At 42.7% G+C, this 18556-nt stretch overlaps 2 protein-coding genes across 4 annotated transcripts in view; one reads left to right on the top strand and one right to left on the bottom strand.

The window, feature by feature from the left end:
- The window catches only part of Rprd1b (regulation of nuclear pre-mRNA domain containing 1B), a 51559-nt gene that overhangs the window by 24616 nt on the left and 8387 nt on the right, over positions 1-18556 (bottom strand). For 2 of the 3 annotated variants that reach the window (XM_021155900.1, XM_021155898.1), the window contains exons 3-5: positions 11655-11788; positions 5478-5590; positions 3390-3516 (exon numbers count right to left, since the gene is read on the bottom strand). In XM_021155900.1, coding sequence (XP_021011559.1) covers positions 3390-3516; positions 5478-5590; positions 11655-11788 — 374 coding nt within the window. The remainder of the gene's footprint in view (positions 1-3389; positions 3517-5477; positions 5591-11654; positions 11789-18556) is intronic. The other variant, XM_021155899.1, reaches the window with a different exon arrangement.
- On the top strand, positions 9136-10788 carry LOC110289615 (cysteine protease ATG4B). Its single transcript, XM_021155897.1, has one exon. The coding sequence runs from the start codon at positions 9174-9176 to the stop codon at positions 10353-10355; it is 1182 nt and encodes a 393-aa protein (XP_021011556.1). The 5' UTR covers positions 9136-9173; the 3' UTR covers positions 10356-10788.

Below are 18556 nucleotides of genomic sequence, written 5' to 3'. Positions count from 1 at the left end.
ATAAGAACCCAGTTCTCCCACCACACACCAGAAAAGCAAGACTCTGATTTAAAATCACATTTCATGGTGATGATAGAGGACTTTAAGAAGGACATAAATAATTCCCTTAAAGAAATACAGAAGAATACAGGTAAACAGGTAGAAACCCTAAAAGAGGAAACACAAAATTCCCTTAGAGAATTACAAGAAAACACAACCAAACAGGTGAAGGAATTGAACAAAACCATCCAGGATCTAAAAATGGAAATAGAAACAATAAAGAAATCACAAAGATAGACAACCCTGGAGTTAGAACACCTAGGAAAGAGATCAGGAATCATAGATGTGAGCATCAGCAACAGAATACAAAAGATATTAGAAGAGAGAATCTCAGGAGAAGATACCACAGAAAACATTGACACAACAGCCAAAGAATATGCAAAATGCAAAAAGATCCTAACTCGAAACATCCAGGAAATCCAGGACACAAAGAGAAGACCAAACTTAAGGATAATAGGTATAGAAGAGAGCCAAGATCCCCAACTCAAAGGGCCAGTAAATATCTTCAACTAAATTATAGAAGAAAACTTACCGAACATAAAGAAAGAGATGCCCATGAACATACAAGAAGCCTACAAATAGACCAGAAAAGAAATTCCTCCTGTCACATAATAGTCAAAACAACAAATGCACAAAACAAAAAAAGAATATTAAAAGCAGTAAGAGAAGAAGGTCAAGTAACCTATAAAGGCAGGCCTATCAGAATTACACCAGACTTCTCACCAGAGACTGTGAAAGCTAGAAGATCCTGGGCAGATGTCATACAGACCCTAAGAGAACACAAATGCCAGCCCAGGCTACTATACCCAGCAAAACTCTTAATTAACTTAGATGGAGAAACCAAGATATTCCATGACAAAACCAAATTTATACAATATCTTTCCACAAATCCAGCCCTACAAAGGACAATAGATGGAAAACTCCAACACAAGGAGGGAAACTACACCCTAGAAAAAGCAAGAAAGTAATCTTCTTTCAAAAAAACCCAAAAGAAGATAGCCACACAAAATAATTCCACCTCTAACAACAAAAATAACAGGAAGCAGCAATCACTATTCCTGAATATCTCTTAACATCAATGGACTCAATTCCCCAATAAAAAGACATAGACTAACAGACTGGAAACGTAAACAGGACCCAGCATTTTGCTGTATACAGGAAATGCACCTCAGTGACAAAGACAGACACTACCTCAGAATAAAAGGCTAGAAAACAATTTTCCAAACAAATGGTCCCAAGAAAGAAGATGGAGCAGCCATTCAGTCACAAAAGAACACATATGGTACTCACTGACAAGTGGATATTAGGCAAAGAGTGTGGAATACACATGATACAACTCACAGACCACATAAAGCTCAAAAGGAAGAAAGACCAAAGAGTGGATGCTTCAGTCCAACTTAGAAGGGGAAACAAAATAATCAATGGAAGTAGAGGGTGGGAGGAACTTGGGAGAAAAGGAGGAGGAGAAAAAGAGGGGCAGAATTAGGTAAGGGAGAAGATGGAGGAGATGTATAGAGGGTCAGGAAATTGAACAGAGGTGTGTAGCAATGGGGGATGGGGAACTGAGGGTAGCAACCAGAAAGTCCCAGATGCCAGGAAAGCAAGAGCCTCCCAGGACCCCACGGGGATGACATTAGCTGAAATACCCCACAAACGGGAGGGAGAACCTGTTGAGACCATATCCAGAGGTTGGGCATGGACCGCAGTTGAGGGATAGGACCACCCACCCATCTCCAAAATTTTAACCCAGAATTGCTCCTGTATAAAGAAAATACAGGGACAATGAGTGGAGCAGAGAGTGAAAGAAAGGCCATCCAGAGACTGCCCCACCTGGGGATCCATCCACATGCAGACACCAATTCCACACACTATTGCTGATGCTAAGAAGTGCTTGCTGACTGATAAAGCTGTCTCCTGAGAGGCTCTGCCAGATCTTGACCAATACAGAAGCGGATGCTCGCAGCCAACCATCAGACTGAGCACATGGACCCCAATGGAGGGATTAAGGGAAGGACTGAAGGAGCTAAAGGGGCCTTATATGGCATCAATGGGAGGGGAGGCCCTTGGTCCTGTGAAGGCTTGATGCCCCAGTGTAGAGGAATGCTAGGGTGGTGAGGCAGGAGTGGGTGGGTAAGTGGGAGAGCACCCTCATAGAAGCAGGTTAAGAGGGAATGGGATGGGGTGAGGGTGGAGAAGTTACAGAGGAGAAACTGAGAAAGGGAATAATATTTGAGATGTAAATAAATAAGATATCCAATTTAAAAAAGAGAGAGATGGGGGGAATGACCTTTGGAGAGAATGGGATGAAAGGATTGGGCTTTTGCAGTGAGAAGAGCATGTGATCTTGGTCAAGATATCTAACTTTACAGAGTCTCAATCCCTTCCTACACATGAGAACACAATTGTTCAAAGACTCACGAGGCATATGTAGAGTTCAGAGCATGCTCTTTAAAAGATTAGTTCATACTTCACTCTCTCCTCCAACTCCTGTTTAACTGGGAGTGACTGTGATGAACTCAATAACACACCTACAACTCTTGACACCGAATCACCTTGTCAGTGTGCAATACGTTAGACAACACAGCCATGTACCATATATTTCTGTTAGCAGTTCATAGTCTAGCCCTTTCTGGCCTCCACTGCTCCACATATACACAATTAGCACTGAGTTCCAAATGATCTTATTCAGAAAGTGATGGCAACCCAGCATTTCTGCCCTAACTAGTCAAATCACTACTCAGTTTGTTTCAAAAGTTTTTTTGTTGTGGTTTATTTTTATCTATTTATTTAAGATTTTTGTTTGTTATTTGTATCAGTGTCTGTCTGGATATATGTAAGTACATCAACTGTGTCTGGTGCTGAAAAAGGTCAGAAGATGGCATCAGACCCCCTGGAACTGATGTTAGAAGCGGGTGAGCCACCATTTGGTGCTGGGAACCAAACCCAGGTCCTATGAAAGGGCAGTAAGAGCTCTTAACCACTTAGCCATCTCTCTGGCCTCAAGATCAAGATTTATTTGTATTATTTTTATTTACATGTATGAGTATATAAATATGCCATATATGTGTGAGTGAGTGTCCATGGAGACCAAAAAAATACATCAGATGCCCTGAGCTGCAGTTAAAGGTACTGTTAGCTGCCCAATGCAGGTGTGGAAATGGAGCAGGAACTACTCAATGTGGAGCTACCTGCCCAGCCCCTCTGAGAGCTTTCTTGTTTAGCCTGTAAATGGCTTCACACACCAAGGCAGCAGAGTACCCAACATTACACAGAAATTCTCTACCTACAGACATAAGCATGACTCCAGATAGCTCCTTCTTTCTTATCTTTCACCTAAACTACCTTCTCACCTGTAATTTTTTCTAGCAGCGACACATCTTGCACTTCCTGGGGCAGGGAAGCAATCTTCTGTCGAACAGTAGCATCCCCTGATGCTGCATTTTCCAGATCCTGCAAAGCTTTGATTAACTCCTCAGTCTATAAAAGGCAAAGGCAAATACTATTATCCACTAAGACATAAAGGGGTTAAAGAAAAACAGCGATAACAAATGATAAAAATCATCATTCTTAGCATTAGAAACAAGCCAAAAGCTACATAAACAACTGTGTTAGTTCCAGAACTTTGTGAATGGAAATGATATGGATTCTAAATGACATAAAGTTATTTTAAGTCTACAAACACATAAATAAACCTCTACAGAATTCTGTTTAAAAAAAATTAAAGAACACATTTTTGGCAACTTAAGAATACAGATTCTAGTCCATGCTGCTTAATTTCAAATGAAGCACTATTTACAGTATAAAAGTCTATAATATAGAAAAAAGGCACAAATGCCAGATGCTGAACAGTTGTGCTGGCTGATTAAATTCTTTCTAGAGTTTGTTTTACAAAATAAAAATCCCTGCCAATATTAAAATGTCAACTAAATTAACTCACTAAGAGTTAAAAACAAGAAAAGCATATCCTGTGTCTATCAAAAGGGTTTTACAAACCAGCACTCAGGAGGCAGAGGCAGGCGGATTTCTGAGTTTGAGGCCAGCCTGGTCTACAAAGTGAGTTCCAGGACAGCCAGGGCTACACAGAGAAACCCTGTCTCAAAAAACTAAAAAAAAAAACAAAAAAAACATGAGAAAGCACAGGGTGCTGACGGGTGACAGAGCACAATGACCTAAGGGCAGCTGGCTCTGTCGGCAATAGTCAGATTGCCCTGAAAGTTGATCAGCCATGGCCTTCCTCTTTAAAGGTTTTAGATGCAAAGATCTGACCTAACATTTCTATTACTTAATCCTGTCTCATCCATTGTTGAGTGCACAGTGCACATGTGCACACGCATGTACTCATATGACCTATTTACCTATCCCATGTCCTGACCACAAATGACCATGTAGAATACAGTTAAGATTAACACAAGGCAGTCTCAGACAGACAAGTGTGACGGCATACACCTGTCATCCCAGCTATGGAAGCTGAGGCAGGAAGTCTCACTGTATAACCAGGCTGATCTTAAACTCATAATCCTCCAGCCTCAGACTCCCTAGTACAAGTGTACAGCTGTAATCTAGCCATAGCAGGAAGATCTCAAGTTTAAAGTCAGCTGGCATTACACAGAGACTCTATCTCAAAACATTACAAATAAAAAAAGCACAATGACTCTGAATTATGACAGATCTTAATTCAAATTAAGATACTTTAGCAAGTTACATAAATGCTACTTAATCTGTTTGTTTGTTTTGTGGCTCTTTTTCTTTGACGATAAACAGATGAACCAAATCAAGCTTGTCTCATAAGGGACTATATGAGGCAACTGTATCCTTAAAGGCAAACTCCCTATTGCAATAAAGTAATAATAAAGAGAATGCAGTAAATTTATTATCAGTGGCTACAAGACTGTCCTCAGATAATGGTAAGTTATTTGCTTATAAACAAGAATGCTATTAGCGGGCTGGAGCGATGGCTCAGCGGTTAAGTGCACAGACTACTCTTCCAGAGGTCCTGAGTTCAACTCCCAGCAACCACATGGTGGCACATGGCCATCTGTAATGGGAAATAATGCCCTCTTCTGGTGTGTCTAAAGAAAGCAATGGTATACTCATATACATAAAATAAGTAAATAAATCTTAAAAAAAAAAAAAAAGAATGCTCTTAGCAACAGGCACAGCAAAGTGCCTCAGAACATCTTTATTATATCCTTAAATCTACTTTTAGAGTATTTTTAAAATTTAAAAGACAAAGTCAAGTCCAAACATTTTATAAACAGTAACCCATTGTAAAGTGGAGGTGTAAAAGGCAGGGTGAAGTCAGGTGTCTGGGAATCTCTGAGTGCACTACTGCATCTGCTGCCCTTTGACAAGCCACACTACTGGTAACAGCACCACCTTGTGGTCATGATCTTCAGTTACAGGTCACCTGGAGTCACTTTGTGCCTGGGGTCACATACCAAGAGAGGGCCTGCAGAAGGATCTTGGGGAGAGTAGCTTCCCGGGTAGTCATCATCTTCCTCCTCCTGTATCTGCTGAAAAGTTCGTTTTAGAGACTTCTTCTCTTCTGCTGCTAGGGAAAATAAAGGGACAAGCGTGAGCTGCATGTCCTACTTACATAAGCACCCAGTGCTCTGTACAATGACCGCAGGGAAAGGGAGTGTTCATGTTCAGAAATGGCTTCATGCTAACTGTCTTGCCAGTTATTTTAAATTGTTATAGCTCCTTATGTTACTGAAGAGACAAAAAGTTCCCAGACTTTGAGTCCAAGGAAATGCTACTGGAAGTGGTATGTCCCAATTATCATAATTAGAACCTTCTTCCCTTCAAAAGAAGTAAACATTAGGATGGTAAGACGCATGAGGCCATACAATGAAGTAAAGCAACATGTACGAGGCGACAGAGAACACACTGCACAGGAAACAGTTTTATGGTTTCCAAGGATCATTATAGAAAATAAATCGAAGGGAGAGATTCATCAACTATACTGTCAAAGACTTCAAGTACAAGTGCCCTTTAAACTCTTTCTTTAAAACCAGAATAAACCAAATTTTACTGTAAAATTTAAAACTATTACTGAGAAATGTGATTGTACTACTGGAAGAAATTATTTACAATTCCATTCTCGAATTAACTACTTTTGAGCCTGGCAAGTTGCATTCCTCATTATCTGTCCCCTGTGCTTTTACATGATTATGATAGATGTGTTAATTCTAAAATCATTTCTATTGCATCACATTGGGCAACACAAAACAAGAAAAACAACTGAGGGAAATAAATCTAAATGATAAATCTGCATTTAACAGAAATATTGGACACCAAGTATGTGCAGGGCATTGCAATGGTTTCTTTACCTTCATCTTTCCAACAATTTTGACAGAGCATTACATTACAAGAGGAAAAAGACCCAGGGAGGTTAAACAACTCTCTGGCATGACAGCCTCACCAATACTTCTTCCACTGTATGCAAGTACAGTTATCTGTCAAAAAGGGGGTAGCAGGCATCTGCCTTGGAACTTGCTGCATGTACAGAGTAACTCCCCAGGGAGGGTGTGCACAAGTGCACTTAAGTCTCTTCTGGAACTAAGGATACAGCTCCCATTTTCCATCTTACACATTAATTAGCTAAGTTGTGACAGGAAGGCCAGGCAATAGCATGAATTGCTTTTTTTTTCTTATGGTTTTGCTTGTTGGAGAGAAGGAGAAAGTAGGCAGCCACATTTACAATGGAGGCTGTCCTTGTTTCACACAATGCTAGTGCAGAGGACGCTCTCAGGTCAGTGAAACCACAGTCCTCAGCAGCACACTGCAGCACTCACTGCCTAGGCTATAACTGCCTGGGATAACGTGAGTTTTCTAATATTTCAGTTCCCAAAACACAAATCAAGAACCAATCCCTCCTTGTCTGCCATGTTTGTCAGTGACAGGCACATCAATTCCTCAGTGCCATCCCATTTCTCAGTGACAGAAACCATCTGACGTTTCATAACAATAATAAGTAGAGAACTGGCCATAACGATAAAAGCACAAAAAGAAGCTGCGATGGAAGCCATGGTGGAACTGAATCTGAAGGTCACTCACTGAGAGGAGCTGAGGAGCAAGTGCTTGAGAGGCAGAAGGAAGCGGAGCCTGACGATGCCGACTCAGCAGCAAAAGGGAAGAGAGGATGATGGTGGAAGAAGTGACCCCACAAAAACACTTGACACCATAGCAACTTTCAGAGTATATCTAGTGACAAAAACTTGAAATCTTAGCTGGACAGAAGTTTGAGACAATTAAGACCTGACCTCAAAATAAAGTAAAAAGTAAATAGTCAAAAGGGGATGTTAGCTCACTGACAGAACACTTGGCTGACACACGTGGAGCCCTTTGTGAAAGCCCCAGCCTTCAAAAATATTAAAAATAAAAATGAACTCTTAGTATTTTAAAACACTGAAGGCAAGACAGCTCAAACTACTCTCCATATATTTTGTTACAGTGGAAGTTACTTTATTTCAATGTTTATTTTTGGTTTTTCTCTAGTGCTAACAATGGAATTTAGGACCTTGCCCTTCCAGGCTGACCCTATTACTCAGCTTCATCCTAGATACTGGTTTACTGAGAGAGAGCCTTTGCTCTGCAGCTCAAGCTGGCTCAGGCTAGTCTCAGACTAGCAATCCTCCTGCTTCTGTCTCCGGAGTCCTAGAACTTCAGGAATGTACCACTGTGCATAGCAAAGCAACTATTAGTTTTACTCTTTTTCTGTTCACTATACATTTGTAGGCAGCATCTTAGCTGACAAAACAAAAAACAAAAAACAAAAACGCACAGAAATGAGATTTTCTACATGGATTAAGTTCTTTTTGCGTAGTTTCCATTCACACGATCATTTTTATAGTTTTGAAAAGCAAAGACTGGTATATAGTTAAGTGAAAAACCCACTAGCATATGGTGTACATATGAACCTCACAGAACTGTGTGCATAGTAGTTACTTAATGTGGCATGTGGTACAACCTGCACACACTTAGCCAGGATAGCAGAGCAGTGTCATGTGAAAGAATTCACCAGAGTATGAACATAAGAGCAAAATAAAATTTTCAGTGTTGTGGAACTGAAGAGGGAGCTTAGTGGTTAAGAGAACTGGCTGTCCCCCTGAGACCAGGAGAGCAGTGAGTGAGATGTAAAGTGGAAAAAGCACTGGCTGCCCTTGTAGAGGACCCAGACTCTGTTCCTATCAACTGAACTGCAGCTCACAACTGACTGTAACTCTAGTTCATGTATACATATCATTCATCAATATAAAAGAACGATTCAGATTTGAAAATGACTTCCTTTTGGAAAGTCATGGGTATTTGAAAGAATCGTATAAACGATTTTGATCATTCAGGTCCTGAGAAGACAAGAATGAGCTGCCAAGACCAGAATACCCAAGGAGCCTGTTGAGTATCTGACTTTAAAATCTAAAGGGAAAGAAAAACACTCTTTAGACAAATGACACCAGCACATGTCACCACTAGCCTGCAAACAAGATCCAAACCCCAAAGGAGCCACTTCCGACACTGCCATATCTGTGATGGCTCCCTGGGGAGCACAAGTGTTTTTTACTCCTCTGTGCTTTGCAAAGCAACTAGTACAGCCCCACATATGTAGTAATGCCTGATCGGACATTCCAACATAAGTTTCAAGCTTCCTTTAAGGCAAGAGATTCCTTGCTTTCCCCAAGCACTACTGAATGAAGTATAGGGTATAGGCAAAAATGCTAGATATTTTTTCAAAACTGTAGAGTGAAATTCCCAAAGGCCACAATGCTGTCACTAGTAGAACCTAAAGCAGGAAAAAGCTTGCTTTTCAGGAGCATTTTTTAGCAGCTTTAGGTAAAACAACAATGGCCAGAAGCCTCAAAAGCACTTTCTTAGAAAGCCTTCCAGTTTACTGTGAAGGATATGTAATTTTAGAACTGGGAAAGACTGTGAAGAGTACAAATAAAGGGTTGAGGCATATGACTGCCGCCTGTGCTAGTCCTGGGAGTTCAGACAGCAGGAGTGTGTATCCAGTACCAGAAAACAGGAGGCTACATGGCCCACAGCAAGGAAGGCTTGGGAGCCAGAGAGGCATTCTTTAAGAATGTATTGCCACCGGAGCGACGGCACGGTCAGTCGGCAGCCGGACAGGGAAGATGGACGCAGCCACTTTGACATATGATACTCTCCAGTTTGCTGAATTTGAAGATTTCCCCGAGACCTCAGAGCCTGTTTGGATTCTGGGCAGAAAATACAGCATTTTCACAGAGAAGGACGAAATCTTGTCTGATGTTGCATCCAGACTTTGGTTTACATACAGGAGAAACTTTCCAGCTATTGGGGGAACTGGCCCTACTTCAGACACAGGCTGGGGTTGCATGCTTCGGTGTGGACAGATGATCTTTGCCCAGGCCCTGGTATGCCGGCACTTAGGTCGAGATTGGAGATGGACTCAGCGGAAGAGACAGCCTGACAGCTACTTTAATGTCCTCAATGCTTTCCTCGACAGGAAGGACAGCTACTATTCCATCCATCAGATAGCGCAAATGGGAGTTGGCGAAGGCAAGTCTATAGGCCAGTGGTACGGGCCGAACACTGTTGCCCAGGTCCTCAAGAAACTTGCTGTATTCGACACATGGAGTTCCTTGGCTGTTCACATAGCAATGGACAACACTGTGGTGATGGAGGAAATCAGAAGGTTATGCAGGGCCAACCTTCCCTGTGCTGGGGCAGCTGCACTTCCTACTGATTCAGAGAGGCACTGTAATGGGTTCCCTGCTGGAGCTGAAGTCACCAACAGGCCATCGGCTTGGAGACCACTAGTGCTTCTCATCCCTCTCCGCCTGGGACTGACAGACATCAATGAGGCCTATGTGGAGACGCTGAAGCACTGTTTCATGATGCCCCAGTCTCTGGGTGTTATTGGAGGGAAGCCCAACAGTGCCCACTACTTTATTGGCTACGTTGGTGAGGAGCTCATCTATCTGGACCCCCATACTACACAGCCTGCAGTGGAGCTGACTGACAGCTGCTTTATCCCCGATGAGAGCTTCCACTGCCAACACCCTCCCTGTAGGATGGGCATTGGAGAGCTTGACCCATCCATTGCTGTGGGGTTTTTCTGTAAGACGGAGGAAGACTTTAACGACTGGTGTCAGCAAGTCAAAAAGCTATCCCAGCTTGGAGGTGCCCTGCCCATGTTTGAGCTGGTGGAACAGCAGCCTTCCCATCTGGCCTGCCAGGATGTCCTGAACCTGTCCCTAGACTCTTCTGATGTAGAGAGACTGGAGAGGTTCTTTGACTATGAGGATGAAGACTTTGAAATCTTATCCCTCTGAAAATCCTGGGGTTGGGGGATGGCCTCCATGGCCCTCATTGGGGTGCTTTGAGAACCCAGACCTGCCTTGGGCACTCAGTGTCACCGCATTCCATCCACCCAGCCCATCCCTGCCAAGTGCTGTTCACCTGTGCCACCTCTGTCCCGAGGGCCTGCTCTGCTCATGGACCAAGGACTGTGGTGCCTGGAGGCCTTATTGCTTGGAGTCAGACTGCCTAAACCCAAACACAAAGGGAGGGCCTGTCCACATGAAGTCGCTCATCAGAAGGCCTAGTCAGGAAGAGCAGTGGGTCAGGAGCTTCCAGAATTCTCCACTGGATTCTGACACTGCCAGCCCTGGTCAGCACATCAGCTTTGGTTCTGCTTTCTCCTGGGCACCTGGGTCTGTGGTTTATTTGGAATTAAAACCCTGTTTGAAGTTGTTTAAAAAAAAAAAAAAAGAATGTATTGCCACAAGTGAAAAGGTGAAGACGTGCACACGTGCAGAGAAAAAGGACTAGCAAAGCATCTACAAAGGACACTCAGAAACTCAGCCTGGCCAGAGAACCAGAAGCCTCACGAGGAGATGGGCTGGAAGAAGAATCTCAAAGCGGGCTCGTTTAAACCAGAAAGGCACCTCAAGATGGTTAGTCCTCGGTACTCAGACTTACTCCTCAGCAGTACATATGAACAAAGTCAGAACAGGGTGAAGCATGTCATGCCAGCTAATGATCCATGGCTAACCAGAGACTGAAAAACCAAATGTCTGAACTTTCTCTTTAAAGATATAAATAACACAGACTCTTAAGAATTTTAGAATTCACATATATACTTCACAAAGATACCCTGGGCTCAGTAAAGATGAAAATCAATAATCAATATAGACAGTAATCTGATAGTCATTAAACTATATAAGCCCAGATTTATTACTAATAAAGCTGAGTTCTGAAAGGGCGAGAGACCTATCCAAGGCCCCGCGGAGGTCCACATCAGGGCCAGGATGAGGTACTCTTTAGTCAACCACAATCCTAAAGAACTTAGTTGTTCCCTTCCCTGCACAAGGACAGTCCCTGAAAGAGCAAGAAGGGCCATGAAGAACACACAGAAAGTGAGGGAGTGCGAGCATGGCATCGTGAGCAAAAGAACCAGGGCCTGCCCGCTTGCACCACTGTGTAAGTTCTCACCATCGCTCAGGAGCATCCCTCTGCAGTCATAAAGCGGCTGGTGGATCACAGCAGCCACAGTAGCCCCCACTGCAGCTTTTCACGTGGGGCTGGGAGGAGCAAAGACCAAGAGCTGTAAACATGTGGTGATGTTCTACCTTTGGGGGGAGGGCTCTTGGAGTCCTCCATAGACAGCTTCAGCTGCTGTATGAACTCGCCGCCATACACACTTCGCTCTTGCCAGATGTTCAGCAATCTTTCTAAAGGTTTTTTACAGCCTTCATCTGCCTCTCTGTCCAGAAAAGATGAAAAGATATATATATAAGCTTACATTCTTTGTTTTTAATTAGGACAGATTTACTTTAAAACAACAACAACAACTGCCAAAATGATTTACACACTTAAAACAAAAATGTGGTACACTCTGTGTTACTTGGATGCTCAGTCTTGAGAGAGAAACTACATTCCTCCCATGTTGAGCCAGGAAGAGGCATCCAACAACCCAAGGAATCTTTTTCCCCTTTGCAAGGTGGAAGAAATAGGGGAAAAGCCTGTATGACTGGTTTTAACAGACAGAAAACAAAACAAAACTGACCATATTGATTTTGACAATTTAGCTTTTTAGAAGACATCAATTTGCTGGGTGGTGGTGGCGCACGCCTTTAATCCCAGCACTCGGGAGGCAGAGGCAGGCGGATTTCTGAGTTTGAGGCTAGGCTGGTCTACAAAGTGAGTTCCAGGACAGCCAGAGCTACACAGAGAAACCCTGTCTCGGGGGGGAAAAAAAAAGAAGACATCAATTTAAATACAATCCTAGACATATACTGAACATTAAAATTAGCCAAACCTTTAAGATTTTTAAAGCACATGTGTTTAAATTCGCTATATTAATATTCCACACCTCTACATGCATAAATATGTGTGTACAATATGTGCCAAGTGTCTCAACCATAACAACTTTAACACTGGATTTAGTCTGAGCTCTGTGTTACCACTCATGTATCTAATGGGTAATCTTGGAAAGCTCTGGAAATAATGCAGTCCTTTGTAATATTTATCTGAAAGAAAAAGTCAGGCAATCTTTTTCTGGTCCATAATACCTGAGACTGCAGCAGACAAGCAGGATGAGACTTTCTGAAGAGAGGCCCCTGCCACATGTACACTCCTAGGCGCTCTCTGTTTAGTGAGACTGCATAAAAGCCAACATCTAACACTGAGCACCTTAAGAAGAGACACCCTGAGACCCACAAGACGGCTCAGCAAATAAATAAGCTTGTCTCCAAGCCTGACAACCTGATTTCCATACCTGGATCACACAGTAAAAAAAGAAAACCAATTCCTCCAAGTTTTTCAATGACCCCTTACAAGTAGGCCATGCTTCTTCCCAAATAAAACATAACTTTCAAAAAAGAGAGACCTGAGCTGTAGCTCAGTTGGCAAAATGCTTGCCTAGCTCTGGGTTCAATCCTCAACTCTGTAACCTAGCACTGGGGAAGTGAAGGGTATCAGAAATTCAAGGTCACGTAGCCTCAGCTTCAGTGAGTTTGAGGCCAGGCTCAGGTATATAAAACTATGCCAAAAAGGGGAGGGGAAACAACCTCCACATCTTAGGGTTGAAGTCAAGTATGTTTACTAACAACATCAAGAATACCAAACTCAACAGACAGGAACTCTACCCACCCTCTGCACTGACAGCACTTCTGTGAAGCTTATGCTAACACTCAGCCTGGTCTGGCCAAGTGTCCTACTTACAAATTACTAGTAGCAAGTCCGCTAAAATGAGATCAAAGTACTAAGTCAGGAAATGTATAAGTTAATTTTTTCCTAACTCAGAGGTCAGTTCTAGGGAAACAGGGAAACCCTTCTGCTACATCTTAGAGAGCTCAGCTATAAGCAAGCACTCTATGGTTTGTGCTAAGACACTCTCTTTCTTCACAGTGTATGCAGAAATTAGTTACTCTCACCCTGTCCTCTGCCAACAACCCGGCCCAAGGGGCAGCCCTCCACTGGTTTCTCTGATAGCCTCATTACTGCTCTCCCGGCTTCCAGTCTTGCACTCCTACAGCCTACTCTCTAGTTTGAATAAAGTAATTCTAGCTGCCATGGGAAGGCATCTCTTGTTTCTTTCCATTCTTCTCAGAACAAAGTCCTTACAAAGCCCTGGAGGCTTTCTGACCTCACCTATCCACTCTGGTCATCAGCTTAGAGCCTCAGTCAGCTATGCCTCAGTTGGCCTCAGGTCTGTCCTTCCCTCCTCACCAGCAGCACCTCCCCAGTCCCAAAGACTGGCACTTCTTGCTCCTTCATGGGTTTCACACGACCCATCTCTCTCACCTGCTGCACAGGAGACCTGTTTACTCTTCCCATCTGAAGGCAACTTGAAGCCTCTGTGAAGGGGCTTGTTTTTTCCTTCACAGACACCATATTGGCTGAATCAATCTTTTTTGAAATAAATTTTTAAAATTTTTATATAAATATACTTGACTTCCAAGTCTTCTGCATCAAAGTAATTCAAGTCATAAGTTAAACAAACTGGTTTTCAAGTAAGGCACTGCGGTGAAGTAGACGTCATTGTGGTACCTAAAATCAGATGTGGCTAGAGCAGGAAAGCAGTTGACAAAAGAAGGGGCACTACCTTTTCAGGTTCACTGAGATTCTTGAGGCTGGGAATGTATATCATTTGGCAATGTGCTTGCCTCGCATGTACAAAGCCCTGAGTTTGATCCCCAGCACTGCATAAACTGGGCATGGTGGTGCATGCCTGCAATCTCAGGACTCAAGGGAGAAGGCTGGAGAATCCATTCAAAGCCATTCCTGACCACACAAATTCTTTGAAGGCTAGCTTGGGCAGCATGAAAACTTGTCTCCAAAACAAAAGAAACAAATAAATAATAATGTGTATATGAGAGCTGTCTAAATGAAAAGTATTTTTAAAATATTTGCTATTAAGCCATCAAGAGGCTCAATTACACACTTCCTGCTATGATGCTCTGCTTCCCTGCAGCCCAGAAGAAGAGGAGCTGGCAGCATGAACTGAAACCTTTGCAACCATGAGCCCAGCTAGATCCTTAATCCCTTGTTTCTCTCTGGCGTTCTTCCACAGTGACAGAAAGCTAAGACAGGAGCGAACCTGGAGATTGGGGTGAGGGTGGGAGTGGGGATCAGGACACTGCTCCACTCCCAAATGATCTGGGTGCCTCACTTGTGTGAACAACATGGCTCTAAGTGAATGCCTACTTACTCTGCAGGAACAGTGACAAAAGCACCCTCCACAAATCCTAGAGGAGGCTCTGGGTGCTGAGTCCCTTCCCACAGCCCTGTCACAATTACCCGTGCACCTCTCCCCTTTGCTGATTGTTCTGTATCCCTGAGCGCAATAAAACCTAACAACCATGATACCTCCAGGAAATTACCCACCTGGAGAAGTCTAAAGACCCACAAACAATAAGGAATTATCATGTATTTGGCAATAACTCCTGATTTACCTCTCAAGAAATTAAGTCTAGAATCAAGAATTAAGGCCACCAAGCAAAAAAAAAAAAAAGCCAGGCGTGGTGGCGCACGCCTTTAATCCCAGCACTCGGGAGGCAGAGGCAGGCGGATTTCTGAGTTCGAGGCCAGCCTGGTCTACAAAGTGAGCTCCAGGACAGCCAGAGCTATAAAGAGAAACCCTGTCTCAAAAAACCAAAAAAAAAGGCCACCAAGCCTGACAACCTGAGTTAAATTCCTGGGATTCCACATGGTGGAAGAAGTGACCTGACTTCTGGAACTCTATGTGTTTGCACATGTACATACACATGAGTGTGTATACACACAAATGGCAAATGAAATTTTAGGGTTTATTTAAAAAAAAAAAAATTAGGGGGAGAGGGGTCCTGGAGAAATGGCTCAGCAACCACAGCACTTGCTGCTGCTTCAGAGGACCCAGATTTGATTCCTGGAATCCACATGGAATCAATCTCACAACTGCCTGCAACTCCAGTTCCAGGAAATCTGATGCCCTGTGTGGCCTCTGTAGGTACTAGACACACATGTGGTCACAGCAGGCACACACATAGACATAATGCTCATATACATAAAATAACAAGAACTAAGTTTCTGTGAACTTGATACTAGTTTAACCATGTGTCCACCCACAATTGCCACTTGGAACACCTAACGATCTGTCTCAAACTTAACATGGCCAAAACAAAACAAAAATCACTTCCTCCACCAAATTTTCCCAGTCCTCAGTTCAGACCAGCCATCGACTCACACCAAAAATCTCTTTCTTGCCTCAATACCAGCTCCCTTTTCAAGAAATCATGTATATTTTACAAGGGCGAAGACTCCAACTACAAAATAAGCATTCAATAAATGGAGAGAGCCTTCTCACTGCAAATGTCTTAACCGATCTTAGCCAACACCACAGCAACACTCCTTCTGAGCTCAGGCTTCCCTGCCCTTCACAACCCATTCTCTACACGGGCCTTTCATATATATGGTTTGCAAGTATGTGAATGTGTGTGTGTGTGTGTTGTTCTCTACCTTACAAACTGAGACAGGGTCTCTCAATTGTACCCAGAGATTGCTGATTCAGCTAGTCTGGCCTTTACCCACTCAGTCATTTCTTCTTTTTAAAGGAATCTAATAGAAACCTTTAAAAAGTATTAATTTGCCAGGAGGTGGTGGTGCACACCTTTAGTCCCAGTATTTAGGAGGCCAGCCTGGTCTACAGAGTGAGTTCCAGAACAGCCAGGGCTACACAGAGAAACCCTGTCTCCAAAACCCACAAACAAACAAACAAAATTAACAAAAATAAAAACTTTCTCTACAATATAATAAAAAGATATATACTTATTGCCTTATCATACATTAAAATAGTTGACTAAAAAGAGGGATATCTGCTAATGGAGTGAACTTTTCATTCAGGTACAATTTTTTTTTTTTGGTTTTGGAGACAGGGTTTCTCTGTGTAGCCCTGGCTGTCCTGGAACTCACTCTGTAACCAGAAATCTGCCTGCCTCTGCCTCCCAATGCTGGGATTAAAGGTGTGCACCACCACCACCCGGCTCAGGTACAATTTTACCAAAAGTGCTTACTCATGATTTTACAAATGGTTAAACTTTTCATGAACTGTCCCTGGCATCACAATTAACAAATAGATTAAGAGAGGGGGAAAGATCCTAGTTCTATGGTTAGGTTTTGTTTTGTTTTCATTCACTGGCTTACAGCTCTTGACTGATACCCTATCAGAACAGACTCCCAGGGAATATGGAACCACTCCTTTCCTCTCTCTGATCTCATCTGGGGTCACATCTTACTTTGTTTACCATATCCACCTCATCCTGCTCCGCTTAAGATTATTTCCACCTTAGGTTCTCAAATGTCACCTTCTTACCCAAGATGTGTGGAGAAGAGCCTACCCTAGAACACTATTCTACTTAACTGTGTCCATATAATTTCAAAGTGTCTTGTTCACTTCACTGTTCTTATCTGCCTTCCTCCTTGCTGTTCCCCAAGCTCTGGATTAGTGTGTGGCATAGAACAAACACATGTTGAATAATGAATGTGTAACTACCTCCAAACTTTAAAGAAAACAAGGTATGCATAAGCATAATATGTTCATACTCTAGTTATTTAAACCACTACTCAAATCAAATCTACCCTATAAACATCGTGCTTTCTCTGAATTCAAAGTTTTTTGGTTTTTTTGTTTTTTTGGCTTGGGAGTGAAAGTAGAGAAGCATCATAAAAATATTGCTAATTATTTGGGGAATTAATGGGTCAGCTACCTTTGTTCACCATCTGGTCACAGCAAAAGCACACCAAGAACACTTACTAAGTCACTTTTGGTTGATGAGTTACAACAGTATTAAAGTAGCTATTGTACTTTCTGTTCTAATGATAGGATGAAGGAAAGAAGCCTTGAAACATGGTCCAAACTGGACCTTAAACAGCCTGGGATACCGACAGGAGCTGGGAAACATCAGGTAGAGTGTGCCCAGATGTTTTCCCAATGTCTCCTGTTTACATCTCTTTGTTTTCTTTGTGACAAGGTTTCACTACATAGCCTGGGCTGGCCTCTGAGTGCTGAAATTCTAGAAGTGTGTTACTATGCCTGGCTTCTGTATAGTTTTAAGACGTGCCCTCATGCTAGGTAAGCCCTCTGAATCTTGGTATCCACCTTGTAGCCCTTTCTACTTACCCTTTTCTAATTTAGAACAGTGAAGATTTATAAAAGTGTTAGTTTATTATCCCTATAGAGCAGAGATAGTACCCTTAAACCAGATCTTTTCCCCAGTTAGTCACGATTATCCTAACTGACTCAAAGAATATTTACTCACCCCTATTCAGCACCAGGACAGATGCAGTGCTGCTGCGTCTTGGAACACCCTGTGAGAGACTATGTGAGTGCACTCCTTGTCTGTAAGCACCACAAGGTGCCTGGCCCAAGAGCTAGGAAAAGGCAGCCCTTTCCTGCCTGGAGTACAGGACATGAAAATGGATGAGTAAAACACGGAGCTGGACTCTAAAAGCTCCCTGCCTTTTAACAAGATAGGAAACTTGGGCTCAGAAACTTAACTTACACACCCAAGGCTACTCACATGGCACGTGAGACAGAACAGTGTCACACTAAGGCACCCAGCTAAGCCTTATCAAAACAGCCAACCCCAGACTCCAATTTCAGATAGCTTCTCTCAGCTTACCAACTGTTTGAAGAATCAGTCATTTCCTTCAAGTTCCTAATACATTCTGCCGCTTCAGTGCCCATGTTCATCAGAAACCAGCACCACAGGTTCAAGCAAAACCCTCCAGCTTCCGAAAGCTCGATGTGGTTTTTAACATTTTGGACTACTAATTTTATTCCTTTAAACATTTCAAATCCTCCAAAGAATACTCACTTCAATTCCCACATAACACCTTCTTAGACTCCAAACATTTCTGTTTAATACACTAGTCTCATTTCCACTCTTCATGGTTTCTTTTGCAAAGATCTATGTATTTTTGTGCATACTTACGAACATAATAGTCTGTCAAAACAAAAAACAAAAACGAACAAAAAACTAAATTTTCCTCC

Source organism: Mus caroli, chromosome 2, assembly GCF_900094665.2.
Source record: "Mus caroli chromosome 2, CAROLI_EIJ_v1.1, whole genome shotgun sequence".
Classification (NCBI taxonomy): Eukaryota; Metazoa; Chordata; class Mammalia; order Rodentia; family Muridae; genus Mus; species Mus caroli.
This window is presented reverse-complemented; position numbering and strand designations above follow the sequence as displayed.

Bases quoted from the DNA above. Each gene is read 5' to 3' on its own strand.
- LOC110289615 (XM_021155897.1), top strand. From the start codon at position 9,174: ATGGACGCAGCCACTTTGACATATGATACTCTCCAGTTTGCTGAATTT.